General features: G+C 42.4%; 8 protein-coding genes across 8 annotated transcripts; 2 read left to right on the forward strand and 6 right to left on the reverse strand.

The window, feature by feature from the left end:
• Positions 1 to 444: 444 nt before the first annotated feature.
• On the reverse strand, positions 445 to 2,200 carry Bfra_009679 (putative protein mlo3-like protein; the record flags this gene model as incomplete). Its single annotated transcript, XM_037340020.1, has 4 exons — positions 445 to 837; positions 891 to 1,055; positions 1,869 to 1,898; positions 1,955 to 2,200. The coding sequence occupies 4 exons, from the start codon at positions 2,198 to 2,200 to the stop codon at positions 445 to 447; spliced, it is 834 nt and encodes a 277-aa protein (XP_037189243.1).
• A 1,952-nt stretch (positions 2,201 to 4,152) lies between these two features.
• Positions 4,153 to 5,291, forward strand: Bfra_009681 (putative ccch finger dna binding protein; the record flags this gene model as incomplete). The annotated part of the gene is made up of 2 exons (XM_037340021.1): positions 4,153 to 4,781; positions 4,835 to 5,291. 2 exons carry the CDS (start codon positions 4,153 to 4,155, stop codon positions 5,289 to 5,291), a joined length of 1,086 nt encoding a protein of 361 aa, XP_037189244.1.
• Positions 5,292 to 5,772: 481 nt separating this feature from the next.
• On the reverse strand, positions 5,773 to 6,676 carry Bfra_009682sa (putative high affinity copper transporter protein; the record flags this gene model as incomplete). The annotated part of the gene is made up of 4 exons (XM_037340022.1): positions 5,773 to 5,806; positions 5,878 to 5,977; positions 6,064 to 6,472; positions 6,569 to 6,676. 4 exons carry the CDS (start codon positions 6,674 to 6,676, stop codon positions 5,773 to 5,775), a joined length of 651 nt encoding a protein of 216 aa, XP_037189245.1.
• A 1,364-nt stretch (positions 6,677 to 8,040) lies between these two features.
• On the forward strand, positions 8,041 to 8,544 carry Bfra_009683 (putative grisea protein; the record flags this gene model as incomplete). The annotated part of the gene is made up of 1 exon (XM_037340023.1): positions 8,041 to 8,544. The coding sequence occupies one exon, from the start codon at positions 8,041 to 8,043 to the stop codon at positions 8,542 to 8,544; it is 504 nt and encodes a 167-aa protein (XP_037189246.1).
• A 410-nt stretch (positions 8,545 to 8,954) lies between these two features.
• On the reverse strand, positions 8,955 to 9,848 carry Bfra_009684 (uncharacterized protein; the record flags this gene model as incomplete). The annotated part of the gene is made up of 1 exon (XM_037340024.1): positions 8,955 to 9,848. One exon carries the CDS (start codon positions 9,846 to 9,848, stop codon positions 8,955 to 8,957), a length of 894 nt encoding a protein of 297 aa, XP_037189247.1.
• A 1,376-nt stretch (positions 9,849 to 11,224) lies between these two features.
• Bfra_009685 (uncharacterized protein) lies at positions 11,225 to 13,293 on the reverse strand (the record flags this gene model as incomplete). The annotated part of the gene is given in 3 exon segments (XM_037340025.1): positions 11,225 to 11,899; positions 12,611 to 12,874; positions 12,892 to 13,293. The coding sequence occupies 3 exon segments, from the start codon at positions 13,291 to 13,293 to the stop codon at positions 11,225 to 11,227; spliced, it is 1,341 nt and encodes a 446-aa protein (XP_037189248.1).
• Positions 13,294 to 14,751: 1,458 nt separating this feature from the next.
• On the reverse strand, positions 14,752 to 15,192 carry Bfra_009686 (uncharacterized protein; the record flags this gene model as incomplete). The annotated part of the gene is made up of 2 exons (XM_037340026.1): positions 14,752 to 15,105; positions 15,160 to 15,192. 2 exons carry the CDS (start codon positions 15,190 to 15,192, stop codon positions 14,752 to 14,754), a joined length of 387 nt encoding a protein of 128 aa, XP_037189249.1.
• Positions 15,193 to 17,018: 1,826 nt separating this feature from the next.
• Bfra_009687 (putative bzip transcription factor protein) lies at positions 17,019 to 18,000 on the reverse strand. Its single transcript, XM_037340027.1, has 2 exons — positions 17,480 to 18,000; positions 17,019 to 17,422 (listed from the first exon to the last, which is right to left on the reverse strand). Exons 1-2 carry the CDS (start codon positions 17,520 to 17,522, stop codon positions 17,103 to 17,105), a joined length of 363 nt encoding a protein of 120 aa, XP_037189250.1. The 5' UTR covers positions 17,523 to 18,000; the 3' UTR covers positions 17,019 to 17,102.
• Between the last annotated feature and the right edge of the window lie 774 nt (positions 18,001 to 18,774).

The raw sequence follows: 18,774 nt of genomic DNA on the forward strand, positions 1-18,774 counted from the left end.
AAGATGTTATAGTTAAGTGTACAGCCAATGTATTGATTTCATCTAGGTAGTTTATGATCTGGATTACAAACATTGTGAAAAAAAGCTGCTAAAGCACGAATGCTTCAAGGAAAATATCCATTTCTGTGGAGCTATTGCTCGAATACAATTTGGAAGGTGAGCGACCCATCCTCGCTCTCATCATAAAACCATTATTTGTGGAACTCGTTGGTCATCTCTCCACTTCACTCCTATGCCCCAGCCACCCCACCCATCTGTAGAAAAGAAACCCCAGCTAGAAAATCGCAGAAAGAAAAGCATGAGGAAGTAGCAATAATACAATCGACGTAAGCGTAAAGAGGGAAGTTGGTGCAGGGTGTGGAAGTATTCTTAATATAGTGCTTCATTCTCGTAAATATCTCTACAGACAGTTGAGAACATTTTTACTGTAATAGGATTAGCATGCTATGATTCAAATGAAGATATGTTGACACCTACCAAGATCTCGTCATCCATGTTTGCGTCTCCGTTGGTAGCTGGCTCAGCAGCAGCATTCGTAGCTTGAGCATCAGTACCGGTCTCTGCATTCGCGGCGTTTCCACTCTCCCAGTAATCTGCCATCTCCAAATCGAGTTCTTCAGCGGTCTTCTTCTTAGCTGGGCGAGCAGTAGTGGCACCGGCACCGCCACGGGAGCCTCTCTTTCCTCCTCGCTTGCCAGCTTGATCCTTGCTGTTTGTCTTGTTTGGTACAGCAGATTTTGGTTGCGATTTTGGCGCGCTTGTAATTCGGTCCGTAAGTCTCTTAGCAAGCTTCTCCTCCATAATGCTGGCGGCTTGGGCATCAACGAGAAGTTGAACCTATTGATAGTAAGTGAATGAAGTTGAGTGCAATAGCTAGTGATGAAAATTACCCTCAATGATCTGTTGTCAACCTTGACACCGTTGAGCTTGGATACAGCAGCAGCAGCATCACCTGGGCGATGGAAGGTAATATTGGCTTCGCCACGGCTAGCTCCGTTTGGACCATAAACTAGTTGAACGATCTTGGTGTGCAATTTTGCTTCGTGAAAGTATTCCTAATCATTGAAAACACATGGTATTAGTTACTGAGAAAGAGGCACGGCAGGAACTTTCTTCGAAGTCGGCAGTCCACATAGAAAAAGGGCATTCGCGATATTCCAAAAGGATTTCCGTTCCGACACCTCCATGGAAAACAGCCAGCGAGCGAGCGATCAGCGTTAGTGATACTATCAGTATGCGTGTTTGAAGAACAAATTCAATCGACTCAAATTGAGGAACAGTCAACATGCTCAATCGGTAATATTGATTGTCGTATCCAATCGACGCGTCTCTGTGTGAGAGGTGTTCAGGTGCAACACGTCAAAGAATCATAAAATCCACAACTCATAAACACAAGATAGGTGCGACTGCTTCTCCATGGAATGAAGAACACGATCTCGGAACAAACGCCCAAAAAGATGAATGCTGTGCTGTGATGTGCTGTACTGTGCTGTGTTTGCTCAACCACTCTGCTCGCTGGATCTTTCTGTCTTGCCTTCACCCCTCTGAACTCTCTCCATTATTCTTGCCATGCAATGGCATGCCAGTCATAAATTTACACCATCGTTCGCCTGCGCCAAGTTCGAGATCAGGAGCTTGCCAGGCAACCTGAAGAATTATTGGTCTTATGCAATCTGACGAGCTTAACTTCAATCCTACCAATGCATCAAGCGATGTGCGAGCAAAGGTATGAAGAAAGACTTTGTGATGGGTAATAGGGATAGGGCTTCGTATAGTCAAGGCCTTAACCTCTTCGACGAATCAAGAAGAGGCGTATAAAAATATCGATAAAAGTTCCTTCAAGGCCATAGACCTTAACGGCAACATACCTTAATCTGTTGTTCTGTCACATCATATGGCTGACGTAAAAGTCGTTAGCAGTTGAGCTTCAAGTAAGATGTGTTGATAAACATACCAAGTTGCTAACCACAATACGAGATGGGGCATTTCCTCCCGAGGGACCAGCTGGAGCAGGCTTTACTGCACCCTTAACTGGCTTCTTGCTCTTGGATACACCTCCGACTGGAGCTGCAGTGGCGTTGCGACCACCTGGAGCACGTCCACCACGACGACCGCCGCCACGTCCACCACGTCCAGTGCCTGATGCTCTTTGGGTAGCAAGGATCTCATCGAGAGATTGACCGAGTTTATCAGAAGACATTGTGAAGTTTCTTGGGTTGGGAAGTGAGAAATTGGCTGATTATGGTTCGTAACGTTAGGTTCAAATAATATAGAAAAAGTATTGACCGAGTATGAATTGATCAATAAATTTCGAAGATGGGAAAGAAGCTAGCTGACTTTGATTTCTGATTTCTGATGCGCTGAAATGCGTTCTATGAGGATCAGGCTTTGGCTAAAAGACGCGCCTGAAGGTGTTGTTATTATGGCAAGGGTAATTTGCGATTATCCAAAGCTGGATAGAGTCGCAGATTAATAAAGTTGACTTCTTTGAAGAATTTGTAGATTTAGAAAGTTATGAATAGAAAGTTGTTGAAGTTCGAGTTGTTGATGGATTATGTCGAAAGTGTCCGAAGTATTTCTTTGTTCTTGAAAGGAGTTGGGAGGAAGGAGGCTGAGTTTACTTTGCGACACGATTTGACGCTAGTCCATGGTTGAGTCATCATTTCTTTCAACACATGACTTGTCTAACCAATTTGAGCTTAGATCAAGTAGCGTCGCTTCCAATCTGTGCCCAAAGTGAATTATTTCTACCAGAACCTTTGGATGATTGTTGGGTCACAATTACATACATGACTTTAAAGTTTGATTCAATTCGATGGGTTGCAGTCAGTCATGTACTGGCTACAAGTACTTGGCAAACAAGAGACAGATACATTGCTACAGCACAGGTGGGCATGGTATGTAGGAGCTTATTCATCTCTTCATACATGAAGATAAATATAGTACAGCGAAATTGGGACTGGTCCAAACAGGTTTCGATGCTACTTTCTCAAATATTCTTCCGCTTCTTGATATCGCAATTTACTCAAATGAGCACTCGGTTTCTTACTCGATCGGACAATTCTCCAGTCACCAGAACAATCCTCGATTCATATTTGAAATCCATGCAATGAATACAGCGCGCAAGATTGCAGCTCGGCACAACCTTGTAATATATTCCATACATTGGCTCTATGAGTAGGAGGATTAAAGTAGGAAAGGAAACGCCCAAGAATTTTCCGCATGGTTTTCCACATAGCTTTCTAGCAACATCTGTCCAGCGATCCGCCCTCAAAACTCCAGAAAGTACAAATGCCCAGAGAGTTGTGGAAATATGTCATACACAATCACCTTTCTCTCCCAGCCTCCCTATGGCCACATATATCCTGCTTTCTGGTTAAAGCAGCCATCCTCTCAAATCAAAACTATCCGTTCCAATCATCTTCCTGCCACGTTTGCTTTGCTGTCTTGAGATGTGGAAGTGGAGCTAATTTTGCTGTCTGATTTGGGCTCTTCTACAGAGTTGATTTCGAGAATGTGGTAAAGGACAATCAAAAGCATTGCAGCTGAGCCAAGGAAGATCGCGAGGCGGTAAAGTTCATCGTCCGAAATCATCTTGTATAGTTGTTATTCAAATTGCGATTCGAAGAGAGTATTGAAGGAGGCCACGTAAGGTCTTTGAGAGAGAGACGATGAGTAGACTACATAACTATTAGAATTTCTTTCCTTTCAATCAACAAACAATAAATTTGAAGGGAACATACCACGAAGCTTCGATATCTACATCAATTGTACTTGATTGTGATTGACTTTGAGGTTGTTGGTTCAAGTAAGTCAAATAGTTCGTGTCGCAACAGCTTCGCGGCTTTCATGTAAGGCCAGCTTGATGGAGCCAAAGTCAAAGCTTCACTCCCCTACTAGCCCCATTCGCTAAAGTAGCCATTAAATTTTAACCCCACCAAGATCAATCAAGTCCTTGATTATGATGATTTTGATTTTGATTTCATCACCAGCCTAAAAAATACTACTGTTTCTTTAGTCACACATCAGGAAAACACAAACACAGTCTTTTCCGCATATCGATACCCTTCCATTGAATCTGGTGCGTACCTGATCATCGATTGGATCAGTCATCTATACATTACACAGAGTCTTGATCAACAATCCGACAGAATGCCACCAAAGAAGGGAAAAGGCCAGCCGGATCAGCCTAAAAAGGCACCGACCACAGTGGCGGACAAGACTTTTGGAATGAAAAACAAGAAGGGAGCCCAGGCGCAAAAACAAATCGAGCGAATGCAAACTTCGTATAAAGCTGGAGGCACTCCCGATGAAAAGAAACGACAAGCCGAGAAAGAACAACGAGAACGAGAAAAGATAGCATCAGAAGCGGCGAAGAAAGAGGCAGCTGAATTATTCAAGCCTGTACAAGTTCAGAAAGTCCCATTTGGTGTCGACCCCAAAACAGTCCTCTGTCAATTTTATAAGAAGGGCCACTGTGAGAAGGGTAGGAAGTGTAAATTCTCACACGACCTTAACATTGAGCGCAAATCAACAAAAATTGATCTTGCGCAAGATCCCAGAGAGGCAGAAGCAGAGAAAAAAAAAGAGGAAACTTCAGACGATTGGGACGAGGAGAAATTGCGCTCCGTCGTATTATCGAAGAAGGGAAATCAAAAGACTACAACAGAGAAAGTTTGCAAATTCTTTATCGATGCTGTGGAGGAGGGAAAATACGGTTGGTTTTGGACATGCCCAAATGGAGGGGACAAGTGTATGTACCAACATAAGTTACCACCAGGGTATGTTACATCGCTCTATTCAACTATCTGTGCAATCACTGACCACTATACAGATTCGTCCTCAAAACCAAAGAACAACGTGCTGCAGAAAAGGCTCTTATGGATAAATCACCTCTAAAGACACTTACACTTGAGGATTTCCTTGAGTCTGAACGACATAAGCTTACTGGCACATTAACACCAGTTACGCCAGAGACATTTGCTAAATGGAAAGCCGAGCGTTTGGACAAGAAGGCTGGTGAAGAACAAGCTAGACTTGCCAAAGAGGCTACTGGTCGTGCTATGTTCGAGAAGGGAGATTGGGAAGCCAGTGGAGATGAGGATGAAGGCGATGATAATGAAGATGATGCATGGAATATGGAGAGAATGCGACGAGAGACTGAGGCATTACGTGAGAAGAAGGAGCAAGAACGATTGGCCAACATGTATGGCGGAGCAGTCCCAAGTAGTAACGAAGCCGCACCTCAGATCGTGGAACCTGTAGCAAACGAGGAGGGGGAAGCCTCCTAATTAATTCAAGATACATGACATAAAAAGTCATTACTTGAAATCAAATTTTGAATTTTAGCGTCATTCGAAATGGGAATGTGAAATTGGATTACAGGATTTACATTGGGAATTTTGGTTTCGTCGAAGACAGTCCTCAAAATTGAGGCTCATGGGATACTTCTCTACCCGCAGCATCTTGCCAACACCACAAGAATCAAACTTTATGAAAATCGGAAGCTGAAAGAGAACCAATCATCACCGTTCCACCTAGTCGTGATATTTCCAGCACCCCGTGTGATGGGTAGGTAGAGTCGATACAGGGAGACATAAATTCATGTACACTCAAATATGCACTCCTTATTCAATAAGACTTTGTCCCCTCTTCGACTTCTCGCCGACTGTTTTCCTTCCTCGCCCAGTCTCTCCGAATCTCAATCTCATCAATCACTTCACCATCATTTCATCTTTCCAAATAACCTATGCAAAGTTTCTCCTTCTCGATTTAGCAACAACTCTCTCCTCTCTCATCATTCTCACTATAACAATTGTTAGTTACGTTTCGAACGCCCGACGAAATATATTTTATATTGGAAGAATATGAACTTACCCCTCTTCTAGACGTGTAGAGCCAGAAACCTCCAGCATATCACGCGTGAACATTCCGAATCCCGTTACTGCACCTAGCAGGATGCAGATTATGATATATCCTTTTGCAATCAGCATGAGCTCCGCGAGTAAGGAGTTTCAGTGGAACTTGGCGGGATTAGGATGATGAAATTTTAAACCGTCTTACCGTTACTATACATCCACATCATCATCACCGTATAAGAAATCGCAAACTGCACTCCATGAATCCCCGCTCTCAAGACTTGCTCCCAGACCTTGACTGAAATCCGTGGAATACGCATCCACTTCCACTCCAAGAGTCTAGATCTATCTGGTCGCTTTGTATTGTCATTGTGTCCGAGGAGAAGTTTATCCTCTTCGTCTTCATCTGCTGTTTCGAGGGACTTCTGCTGTGCACGATATGCGTTCTTGGAACGTAGGTACCGATCGTAGGTACGTTGATAACGACGGGTTGTTTCGAGGAGTATAGGGAGGAGGAAGGAAAAGAGACAAGTGAGGAGGAATTGAATGGATGTGTGGACTTGGAGGGAAGGGTGGAGGTAGCAGGTTGATGTGGTGTGAAAGTTGAGGAGCATCTAGGGTGGGCTGATTCAGCATGGAGGTGGGTCGTTTGGAGTTAGGGAACGTATGGAAATGGGATGGAGATATGAAAAAGATGCGGAGGAACTTACGGACATCTTGCAGGGAGTATGGGATAGAGATGTGTTCGCAGTGCTGGATGACATATCCATATCCATGTCCATACTCATGTCCATACCCATATCCATATCCATATTCATTTTGAATTTCTCAATCGCCTTGATAACTTGACCTAAACCACCACCTACTGTATCGAAACGCAAAGTGTATCAAAAAAAAATCAGGAGCAGTCTTATGCAAGATATGATATTGTGTATCCTCTCTCGTTCTCAATTCATTATATGATCAACAGTCAGGATCTCCTCGTACCTTGCTACCTACATACTGCTCAAATATGCGCAAACACGACAAACACACAACTATCAAATAAATCGGGGTCCAATGTCTCAAATTTCCAGATATCGATTAACCAGAGCGAGCTGCGTCATGTAGCAATATGGACTATCATTGAAAAGTTCATATTCGCTCTGGAACTATCGATTAAAGTATTAGCACTGCTACATACCTACCTATCTACAACGTCTCTCAATCCCAAAATAGGAAATTCTCCAATCGACGGAAATGCGCTCAAATTCGCGCAGCTGAAGTTGCGCTAATGTGCTCACTTTCGTAGTATGCTTGGCTTGCATGTTGGGTACACTAAATGTGTAGCTTGTAGCTTGTGTTGGGTGGATGCCTGACTTGCTAGTTGGTATGGATGAGATGGATTGGTGAGATGGGTTGATGGAATGGGAGAGGGATGAGGGAGTTGAGAAGGTTTCTTAGTAAGCGATGGTTCTGGAGAGGAGGTGAGGACGTACATACTTGTGTCTGCGTGTAGTTTGGAATTTTGAATGGGTGTTATATATTTGTAGATATTGTGGTCTGAAATAGCTGGTAGTTTGAAGTATAGGGAAATTGCAATTGTGGATTTGTTTCCTGGATCAGCTACACTTTGTTGTTTTCCCTGCTGATTAAAGCTATCTATTGCCCGCAATACAGTCATATTCAGCCCACGAAAATTGTCCAAAACTATTGTGAGTAGATCAGTAGTCTATAATCACTGAAGCACAACTTCATATCCTCGAACCTCACCGCATCCAATCAACATGCCCGTCGTCAATTCCAAAAAATACTCCTGGTATCCCCACTTCTTCTTTCGCTTCTTTCTTCTTTGTTCTCCCACATCAATTTTCTCTGAAACTGTCCTTCTGCCTCTCACCCAACAACCTTCACTCAACTAATCCAAAGAATCAACAGCGAACCATGTATCCGCGGGCATAGAGCAACAAAATGTACGCATACCAATCGACTACTGGTTTTGGTACGGAAGCCAGGACGTGCGATGCAAAATTGTGCACATGAACTTGAAGGCTGTGTTTGTGGGAGATTAGGTGGAGCTGGGGAGGATTGGGGTGTTGATGGTGAGTTGTTATTTTTATTGTTGAAGAGGATGATGAAACCGGGTAGATTGATGAAATTCTCGGGTGGGACATAAAGCTAATAAGACTAAGGGCCCACAAATATGTCGAAGTCTGTTGGTTATGATGCGAGAGAAAGTCTCAATGTCATCGCTACTATGGGAAAGCATGTCTCGAGGACGGAGAGCAAAAAGGGGAAGATAAAAGCCAAGAAAGGTGGAATAGGAGATGCACAGAAGAACAGAGTGAAGAGAAGAGCCAAAGATCGAAAATCATCATCTTCTCGGAAAACATCATCTCCATCCCCGAAATGCCCAGTGTCGGATCAGCAGGAAGTACTAGAGGATAGCAGCAACACCGAACCGGAACTTATCCTCGACCCAACACAGCCAAGGATATTCATCTCCAGCTCCATACCCATACCCGCTATATCGAACTTCCTCCCTCCCATCACAACACTGAATCATCAAGTCCAAGATCATGACCTCGTTGCTCCTCAGAATTTGTGCGCTGATCATTCACCAAGCTGTATCTTCCATCATCAACATCAAAATGATCAGGCTGGCCTTAGGACGCCTTTCTCAAGTCCATTCTTGCGCTATCACTGAATAGGATTTTCAGATAATGTCAACTGAACAACACCGATTCATTTCCAGGATAGTGCCATGCAAGAAGGAATGGTGATGGGATGTGAAATTTATGTACTGAAGTACAGAGTATGGAGAGAGGGGAAGCTTTGCAGGAACAATTTGAAGTGTCTAGATTCTTAGTCCATTCGTCGTTAAAATTGAACTCTTGTCAAGGCCCACGAGATCACCAGCGAAATTTTGAGGTTATCAATGATTTCAGTCTTGCAATCAAGGTCTGTGGTAAAAAAAACTTATTGCCTGGATTATGAATAATTGACAAAGTTGAAGTTATGTTTAAATTCCGCTAGCCAACTTCTCTATAAGCACGCTGCTGGGGTAAAAAAGATTACATCATAACGCCCACACGCTTGTACAAGTCAATTGAGATCCTAAAATGGAGTACTTGGCAACTCTGAGCTCTCCTGTATTCTCTTTTTCCAATGCTCATCAGCCCTACAATCCTCACATACCCATTTCCGTTCATTGGAACGGTAAGACCACGGCTCTCTATCAACAGGACCAGCCATACACCATCTTTTGTGCACATAAGAATTACCGATAGAGGTTTTCAAATACGCTCGCTCTTCTGTCGAGAGTTCGGCCTTTCTCAGAAGGGATGGGATCTCCAACTCCCACTCCCATCTAGTCGCTTCAGCTTCCCATAATCTCTTGAATTCATAATCTATCTCTTTTTTCCGCAAATATTCTCTGTCTACTTCACATTCAGCATCTCTCGCCTGCGTCTTAAGATTATCTTTCACAGCCTCGTAAGCAATTTTTTCTTGCTTTAGAGTTTTTCTTATCGAGTTACGTCTCTTCGTCCTCGTGACTCTTTTGATCAAACCCGAATGCTTCTTCAATTCTTCTTCGCATCGTTCCTCACTCTTTGCTCTTTTCTCATCTTGACGCTTAAGTTCCTCAATGATTTCCATTTCCGTCCTCGTCAAATTCTCTTTCTTCGCTCTGATTATCTTAAGTCTCATATCTTCTAACTCTAACCGCTTTCTCGCGTACGCCTCCAATTGCTCTCTTTCTGTATCCCAAGGTCCCCTTGTCGATCCCATGGTTTCTCGTACTCTCATACGTCTTTGTCGTCGACTTTCAAGCGAAATCGGGTCAATGGTACCTGCTGAGGCAAGACCGGATTCTACTCTTCGGAAAACCTCAGAATTAGATATAGTTTGAGATGGACCATCCTCTGGTATCGATGGCATAGGTTGTGGCTCTTCGGAGTCTAGTCCGGCGAATCTCACGCTTTTCTTCTTCTTACGTGGATTTTCCATGATGTAGTTGACTGTAGCTGGATGGGGATATCGTGACTTTGTGGGACGGCAATTGATCTGAAGGTCAGGTTACGTGTGCAGAATATGAGTGAAAAGAAATGCTTGAAAGTGTATGTAATGATTTGCATGAAATTTTGTGAAGAATGAACTTTCGAATATCGTTTTGCCGAGTAATGGGCTGCGGTATTTTGACTGCCAGTCCAAGTATTAGGAGATTAATGTCCAAGTTCAAAGGATAAGAGGTACCAAAATGATGTGTGAAGCTATGTAAAATCCGTATTAAACTGATATTGAACTATTGAAAAATGCCTTGTGGATAATTTAATGTTGTTTATTTGATATTCGTTTGTAAGACCTTGGTTTGAAAGATTTATCGTAAACAGAGGAGTGATAAGTATGAGAACTTGGAAGAGGAAAGAGTGGTGGAAACAGAAAGAGAACTCGTACCTCGTGCTTTCCTCTATCATTTCTTCATAGAAGATAAAAGGGAGTTGCATTGGGTCCATCACACGTTTTCCAGTTGGGAAAGTTCATCACTAATCAGATTGTTGATCGACTCTTTTCCATATCTGTGATCCATCTTTTCAGACCTGTTAAAAAGACGGATCTGTTTGCAGTATATCATTTAGATTTTCCACTTTCTATGACTACAACAACCATTCTTAAAACCAACAGGAAGGATTACAGAGTGTTTTTTATTGATTGCCCTCTGACCCCTTTATTTGACGCCATTTCTGCTACTATCCCGGCTTTACAGTTGCACGCTTTCGCGCCAAAGGTTTCAAAATTTCAAAATTTCAACTTCAGTTAACGGCATCAGCGCCATTTCTGCAATCGCACTGCATCCGTTGAGAGATTCTCTCGGTATAACCTCCAATCAGGATCATCTCGCTTTACACAATTCGTCTTGATTATATTTCTAAACATCATGGGCAGGTTCAACTCCACTTGCCAACGAAATCGCTTCCGCGGTACTAGCTCCAAAATTTCAAATTCTATCTTCACGGATCTGATCAGTTTGCTCTTTCATTTCGCGCTGCACGTACGCCAATAAACCCTCTGACTTTTATCACTGTCTTCTATCCTACTCTTTGTCCAATCTGGATGATTCATTGCTCCTTTTTCCAGGGCGATTACTGAAACTCGGCTACAGTTTTCTCGGTGATTCACACGGGTAATAATACATAGTCACACTTCTCAAGACTCATCGATACCATTTATCAATCACAGTTATATCAAGATTATTTCACGATTGAGTTTTCATAGTCAAAAATTCCAAAAGGTTTCATAATTACTATAATCAAGCTAATGTATACCCAAATTCCGCATCTTTATAGGTCCAGCCTACAGAAATCTTCATGAACACACCCACCTCTCTAATTTCCATCATAAGCAACCCTAAGCCTACGTTGCTCTTTCTCTTCCGCCAAGTAAGAGAGTCTAGAATCATACTTACAGTCCTCGCAACAAGAGCCTCCTCGCTCTAGGAGGCTTTGCGAGGTCATACATCTCGAGAGATGTATCTTGGCATTTCTCGCATTACGATTCTCTCCCAGTTCCTGTAACCAACGCTCTTCTTCCGCCTTCCTAGCCATCTCGAAATTTCTCTCCAACACTAGAACTTGCTGTTTCGCTTCCGCTTCGATTCGCTCTTGTGTTGCTTTCGAATGGAGTTTAGACGCAATCTTACTTCCCCATTCGTTGGAATGTTGGGCTTGTTGATGTCGAGCTTTAATAAAATTAAATAGACTCTCTGTGGCTCTGTCTGTCGCCTTTCGCTCGGTATCCCATGGCGTTCTTCTCTCCTTTTCGATCGCGGCGCGATTCTGCATACGTCTAGCGTGTCTGGAAGCTTGTGCTTCTCGTTCATTCTTTTCCTTGGCTTTTTGGGCAGGCGATTTGTTTGCTTCCTCTCTTTGATTGTCTGCAGATATCTGTTTCTCGATATCGTTCCATGAACGTAGGGAGCCCAGAAGAGGGCCCATATCGATATTTGGATCGAGGGATTTAGAGGAACCAGAGTTTTTTTGAAGTTTGTTGGCCATATTGTACTGTTATATGTAAGAAAGAGATTTTATATTTCAAAGGGCTTTACAGGCTGGAGTAAGTTTTTAGATGTGGGGGCCTGGAAGCTTAAGTATCGAGTGAAGGATCAGATTATGATTGATTTTGAAGAATGGGTAGATCTGGATGTGAACGTTTACATTTATTATTTCGAGTAGAAAATTGTTAATGTTATTCATCGGATGTTTCGTGATCAGATAAATGAATCAATTCAGTACAATGAATATCTGCCGTATGTGTGACTTTTTGACAATAAATCATAATTTTATAAGGAATTTTTGAACAAAGGGTTTTTGTTGTGAAAACAGTTTTAGTACAAACAGTCTTTGTTGCTGAAGCATTTTTGAACAATCGATCTCCATTGTGGAAAACTTAATCATGCATTAGTTCTCTCTTTAATAGTATCTCTTGTGCAATAGATTCCCACTTTATATTTCATTTCTGTACAATAGAAACCTACTGTACCGACAAGTCCCGTACAATGAACTCCCTCTACGCAGTCTGACCCCCCCTCTCCCCGAAACTCGCTTATCTTGTCATCAACCTCTCAGGTAGTCACTTTAGCCTCACGTGTGGCATTATGCATTCTACCTCTTGAATTGTAGGTCACGCATTGATTTTTTTTGGTCATCTGCTTCCTCATGGAAGGATTGCTAATAGTACGATATTTCATGCCCTTAAAGTCCTAGCCTGTGGACCTCACCCCAGAAATGACCAACCTCATTTTCATCTTCGCAGTCCTTGCAGTGTGCACCCCTAGAAGCGGGCTTTCGAAGACTTGGCATGCATCTTGAGAGATGCCTCTTGCTAATCTCGTCGTTGATAGTTACAAGGCTTTGAGGGGACCAAGTAACACCGTCTTCATCAGGTCCTGCGTATCGACTGTCGTAGGAGTCTGCAGCCTCCAGCTCTTCCATCCAGCGGTTGAACTCACCTTCCCATGCTTTTTGAGTGTTTAATCTCTTTCTCTCTTTTTTACATCTCTCTCTGCCTTATTAGCATTCCATTTCTTCTCCACCTCAGCCAAAGCGAAACGTCGCCGTTCTCTATCATAAACGAATCGAGCAATTTTCTTTAACTCCTGGGCCTTGTTCACTTCGTCGGAGTTACATAGCTCCTTGTATTGTACTTCTGCGACCATCCAATTTTGGATTGTGTTCTGCGACGCAATTATTTCAAACCACCACGGTGTACCCATATTACCCTCAACCACATCTCGAGCCATTCTGCGTCTTTCTTTCCTACTTCTACGCTCTTTCAATTCCTTGATCAATTCCTCTCGGATTTCCCGGTCACGACGTTGTTCTTCAGCTCTTCTCTTGCCATTGTGGTTATCGTGCCGATGGCTTGAATTTCCGTGGTGGCGATCATGTCCTGTCATCGTAAATGAAGCGGATTTGTTGTTTGTCCTTGATCACCGGGTGTTAAAAGTCTATGGTTTGAGAGAAGTAAGTACTCTGATATCTTTGGTAACATGTTCTGTGTCAGTACCGACAACTAAACGTATAGGGCATCCACATACCAATGTAGAATTTTGCGATAGTAGAAGAATGTTTAAGCGTGCAGTGCAACAGATGTTGCGCTCGCTACCCCTGATGTTGTCATGTACTAAGTGATAGTGGATTTCGATGTGACTTTTCAATTCAAAGTATGTGAAAACTAAAGGAAAATCTTTCCAAAGCCGGAAGGGAAACGAAAGGGTGTAGGTCGTTTTTTCATGGATAGACTCATAGAGAGATGTGATCCCAATACTCATCACGAACGAATTTATTCATCAATATTACTCAAAGCCCACCATATGAATATTCAATACATCTTATACTCATACGAGTTCCCTCTAGGGATTGAAGAATCATTCCAAAAAAATTCGCGAGATTGGAATTACCACAAACCCAATTCCCACCCGTCAGGTGTTCTTCATGCAGCTCATATCCTAGCGTTGGACATTCACATTCGATCATATCTTAGCAGAACAGTCTTGAATTATGTAAAAGACATAGTAACACTGAGTATTTCCGACACAAATTGAAATCTGAACCCCATTTACACATCAAAACCCAAACCCTATTATATGAATAATTGTCAAACATCACAATCCATGATTCAAACTATTGAAACGGTAGACTTTTACCAAATGTCTTATGGATGAGCAAAAAAAGACAGATATCTTCATTATGTGAGTTCTAGAAAATATGCTATTTCTCCCACTGTTGCTGCTACTTTTACAATGAGCCTATCATATTTCTGGAACAGCAATAGAACATCGTCCAGAAGAACCCTCCCAAGAAAAGAATCATCTTTCAAATTGCGTTGTTAACCTACTGTAATCCGCGGACAGCTGCTCTTATCCTTAACCCTGGTATACATATAAAAGCCAAAAAAGATCGATGCGATTCAGATCATGACTCAACAAATACTAGAAAATTTTGTCGGATTTCTCTCCATCTGCAAAAATAATCAACTGGAATCCGTCTCTTTGAGGCACAAAGTTGCCTGGGATATTTTTGAAATTGCGTATCCTGGCATCTTAGAAATAACATAGCATCTGCGACCTACAAGAAATCGCCGCGATTGCACAGTCCAAACGAAATAAGCTAAGCTATCAAAAACATTTAATGTCCCCCACCAAACTCTTTTCTCTGCAAATGCCCTTCTAAGCTGGTCCAGCAAACAACCTTTGGTACTGAGATTGTAGATCTTTGAGCCTGTAAATATATAGCAGTGGCTGCTGGTCTTGCGAGCGGCGAGCCAATTTCCCTTAGCCCTCACTACCGAGAGAGAAGCTCTATTAAGAGTTAAAATCTCATCCCAGCTATCCGCAGCGACCAAATCGTCTTTCTCAAACATCATGGAGCATCCTGGAGCCAGAGGAGCCCTCGCGATCAAACAGCGCCCCTAATTTTTGCGCTGTCTCGTGAAGTCTGCCAGCCTCAACATCGTGCTTACGTGTACTGGAGATGCTTTCTCCGACACCCTTATACTCTTTCGAGGCCTCCAATTTGATAATTGCGAAATCTAGATTGAAGCTCGAAAGGGCAGAAGTGGTGTCGTTCTGTAGCGTTGCAACACTGGCAATGATTTTTGAAAATCGCGCTTCCGACGAAGGCCGTGACCTAGACTTTGATGCTCTTATATAGTATTCGATGTCTATGATGTGCCGAGTACGCTGTATATTCATGCTAATATATGCAGTCTATTGCAGTTTGTAAGAGGGTCAATCTTTCAGCTTGGTTAAGCGTTGTGATACCACGGAGTTTAATCCTCCGTCGTTGTTACCCATGCTTGACCGGGGGGACGTAGATACAACCAAGATCGAGCCTGCTATATTAATGACTATTCCTACACCTCGTTCAAGATCTAAGCAACCGATAAAAAATCAAGCAAGCAATGAAGGAATAGTTTCTCCCCAGTCGAAGTGCGTCTACAGCATGGGACTTTCAAAGTGTGACTTTGATGCTGTTCCTGGGACTCCTTGTTGTCATCCCGCATGTGAAGGCAATAAGTTCCTCCCGATTATGCCTGGTACCTCAGATTTTTCCTGGACCCCAAGTGTTTATACATGGTCCTGGTTTGACCGCAATTGGAACGAAAACCTAATCATAAAAGTACGCCATCAGAGAAACAAGATCCATCCACTGGATGAGAAATCTCGAGCCGGCCCCCCCAAATCCAATATTAATGGCATACCTAGCTTCCAGAAGCCATGAAGAATTCAGACACCTCCAATTACCCTGCTTCAACAAAGTAACTCTATACTCGACTATTAGAAAAACGTAAAAGTATCTCCACCTTAGCAGTGAACGAGTCACGAAAGTAAACGGGAAACATCTTCAAAACCACACATCTTCCAGAATCACAGTGGTGATGGAAACCGATTATGATGCTGAGATTATGTGGCTATGATTGTATCGACATTTACTAGAGTATTCATCGAAGAGGTAGTCAAGCAGAGTGTAAAATCAGAATATGAGATTATGACCGAGTTTTGAATCACGTGTGATATCTGTTTTCAAGCTAAGCTGATTGGTGATAAGATCAAAGACTAAGCACATGACAATAGCTATACTATCAAAAGTCACATGATTAGAATAGACACTGGGGAGAGGACGGCAAGTCTCTGTCTCTGTTACCGGTACTTCGAGATCCCCTGAGATCCATCCCATGTTTCGTTTCCGCAACGCAACAAAAAGAATCTCCACCCCCATAATGCTCAGACCTCCTCTCGAGCTATTTTTAGTTCCCACGTGATAAACCCCAAAAATGACTCATAATCACTCATCCTAACTCATCATGAATCTTTATTGCTCACCACACCACATCCTGACTCAACCAATCATATTCAAGTATTTTCTCTAGTGATTTTCACTGCATATTGTGTTTGCTGGGAAAGGGGGAAATGAAGAGAAGAGTAAAGTGAGGGAAGATGAGGGGGATTTGGTGAGGGCTGGTAAGGGTTTGGTGAGGGAATAGAGAATTGAGGAGAGAGTTATCTTTTTGCAGATTACAGAGTGTGTTTCTTGGGTATGGAGTTATGGGGTGGATAAACGGGGTTTCATTCTTGACTGAGGACGGTACACATGGTCAATATACACAGGTACACACTATACCGACAAGAGAAATGTGACATCCGCAAATACTGTGATAAATGCTCGACATAATGAGCCATGAATGTTCATTTCGACTCATGCTGATGGATAGTGATAGGATATTTCTCATGAGTGTTCTTGTAGTTGTAAACATGAGTTATTGTGTGTAAGGTGTATGTGTATGTGATATGAATGTTATATATAATGAAGCATAGAGAATGGAATGAAGTATAAAGAATCTCATTGTGATCCAATCCTCGAAAGATGTGAGAGTGTGAATATCGAAGTGGATTGCATTGAAACGACATATGAAAACTCAAGGAAAGAAGATGTAAGTACCCCCAGATCACTTCAACCCCCAATGCATCTGAGACTGTGATTCAAATCCTTTTTTGCCGATATGAGTGATCAATCTGCTGGTCCATGAACTATCGAACCGACATCGTCTGAATGTCTCACTTTACACATCTTTCATATATCAAACTTTTTTATCACGAATAGCAAACTAATGATGGTGTATGATAATTCAATTCAAGTCTCGATAATCGCGCCCATTGCAGCAAATAGCACGTCAGAAATCCATCCATCCTCTTCAAACCCGATCCTAATCCTTCTTACTTAACAAACTCTTCAAAATATCAGTCTCACCCTCCAATTTCGCAACACGAACTTTCAAGGCGTCTCGTTCTCGTTCGACTTCTTTGAGTGCGGCCTCGAGACTACTCATTTGATCGACGCGTTTTTGTCGATATCGACGAGCGGCTAAAGTGTTTAGCTTGCGTTTTTCAACTCGTGATACGGTGGATGAAGAGCTGGTTGGAGTTTGAATTTTGGGAGAGGGGGGTGAAGGTGGAGATGAGTGAGTTGGTGAGAAAGTTGATTTGGGGTTTGAAGAGGTAGGGGAGGATTGATCGGTGGATATTGCTGTTGAAGATATGTCAGTAGTGCTATATGATGTCAGAAGTGGGAATCAAATCTTACCTCGATGAGTTTGATTATCAAGAAATGAATGGGATTGAGACATATTGTCAATGGATCCAACATCCGATTGACCCAGGAAATTATCATTACCGATAGAGGCACCAGCAGCGATGGGAAGAGAAGAATCAAGTGATAAATCTCCTCCTATTGACAGATCATTCCATGTGAGAAATTCGAAAGAATCGGTTTGTGGCAAGTACCAATCAGGGGAATTCTGGAAAGGTACTTGTTGAATTGGGGCAGTAAATGCATCGAGAGGAAACAAAGAATCTGCTGTCGAAACAGAACATTGAGCATTTGCATCGAAACCGAAATCATATTCATGGAACGATTGAGTAGAGCTATGATCCCAAAGTGAGGAACTCTGGAGATCAAGGAGACTACTCGTAGAACTAGACTGATTGCTGTGGTGCGTAGAATCCGATGGTGGATTGGCGTCCGGTGGTTGCTGTTGTAGTAGCGGTGACCGACATTGTTGTATTGTTTTTTAACGGGCCTTATGACCCGTAGGTAAAGTTGTTGATTATCGAAAGATAATAATTGTCGTTGTTGAAATAAGAAAGAAGATCAGGAAATGAGAGTGAAGTTGAGTCCCTTTGTAGTCAATCACGATAAGCGCTAATTTAGTTCCCCATTTTTTGCTTGAAAATCGGTGTCTTGATTGGCTATGATGATGTAGTGAAACGGTTTCTCTGCTCTGATTTGGCCTTTATCTAACGCACGTCCCGTGATCCATCAAGCATGTATATATTCTCTTAATATTCGATCTGAAATCGAACAATAATCATTTATATTCGAATTTTGAATAATATTCCAAAATGTTTGGATATATCGGTTTTTATATTCGGAATACTGAAAGGTGCCTCCTCCTATATTGACATTAATATCCAAAACCAAAATATCAGTCTTTCAATGTTTGGTTTTCTTTGCGTGATTTGGTGTTACCGCCTTTTTCGACTGGATGGAATCTGCACATTGTGTACATTGATTAAAATCGGAGAAATGCTCACATTTCACATCTCACATTCAGATAATGACTGCAGCTCGGTGACACCTCAGACTCAAAAAAACAGTGGCTGCATTCAAACATTCCATTCCCAATTCAAGTGTTGGAGAATTTGCGGATTTTGCTTTCAAAGAATCTTCCAAACTCGGCCAAGATGACCATTTTTCGCTTGCAGACGGAAAATTGACAGTCTCGGCCTACCTGTGTTGTCGGTAAGTTCGGTCCCTTTGCGCAAGAGAATATCGGCAATAGTTCTAAATGTCTCACAGGGCCCGAGTGAATGAACGGC

The sequence above is a fragment of the Botrytis fragariae genome (assembly GCF_013461495.1).
Source record: "Botrytis fragariae strain BVB16 chromosome Unknown tig00000163, whole genome shotgun sequence".
In the NCBI taxonomy this organism is placed as follows: domain Eukaryota; kingdom Fungi; phylum Ascomycota; class Leotiomycetes; order Helotiales; family Sclerotiniaceae; genus Botrytis; species Botrytis fragariae.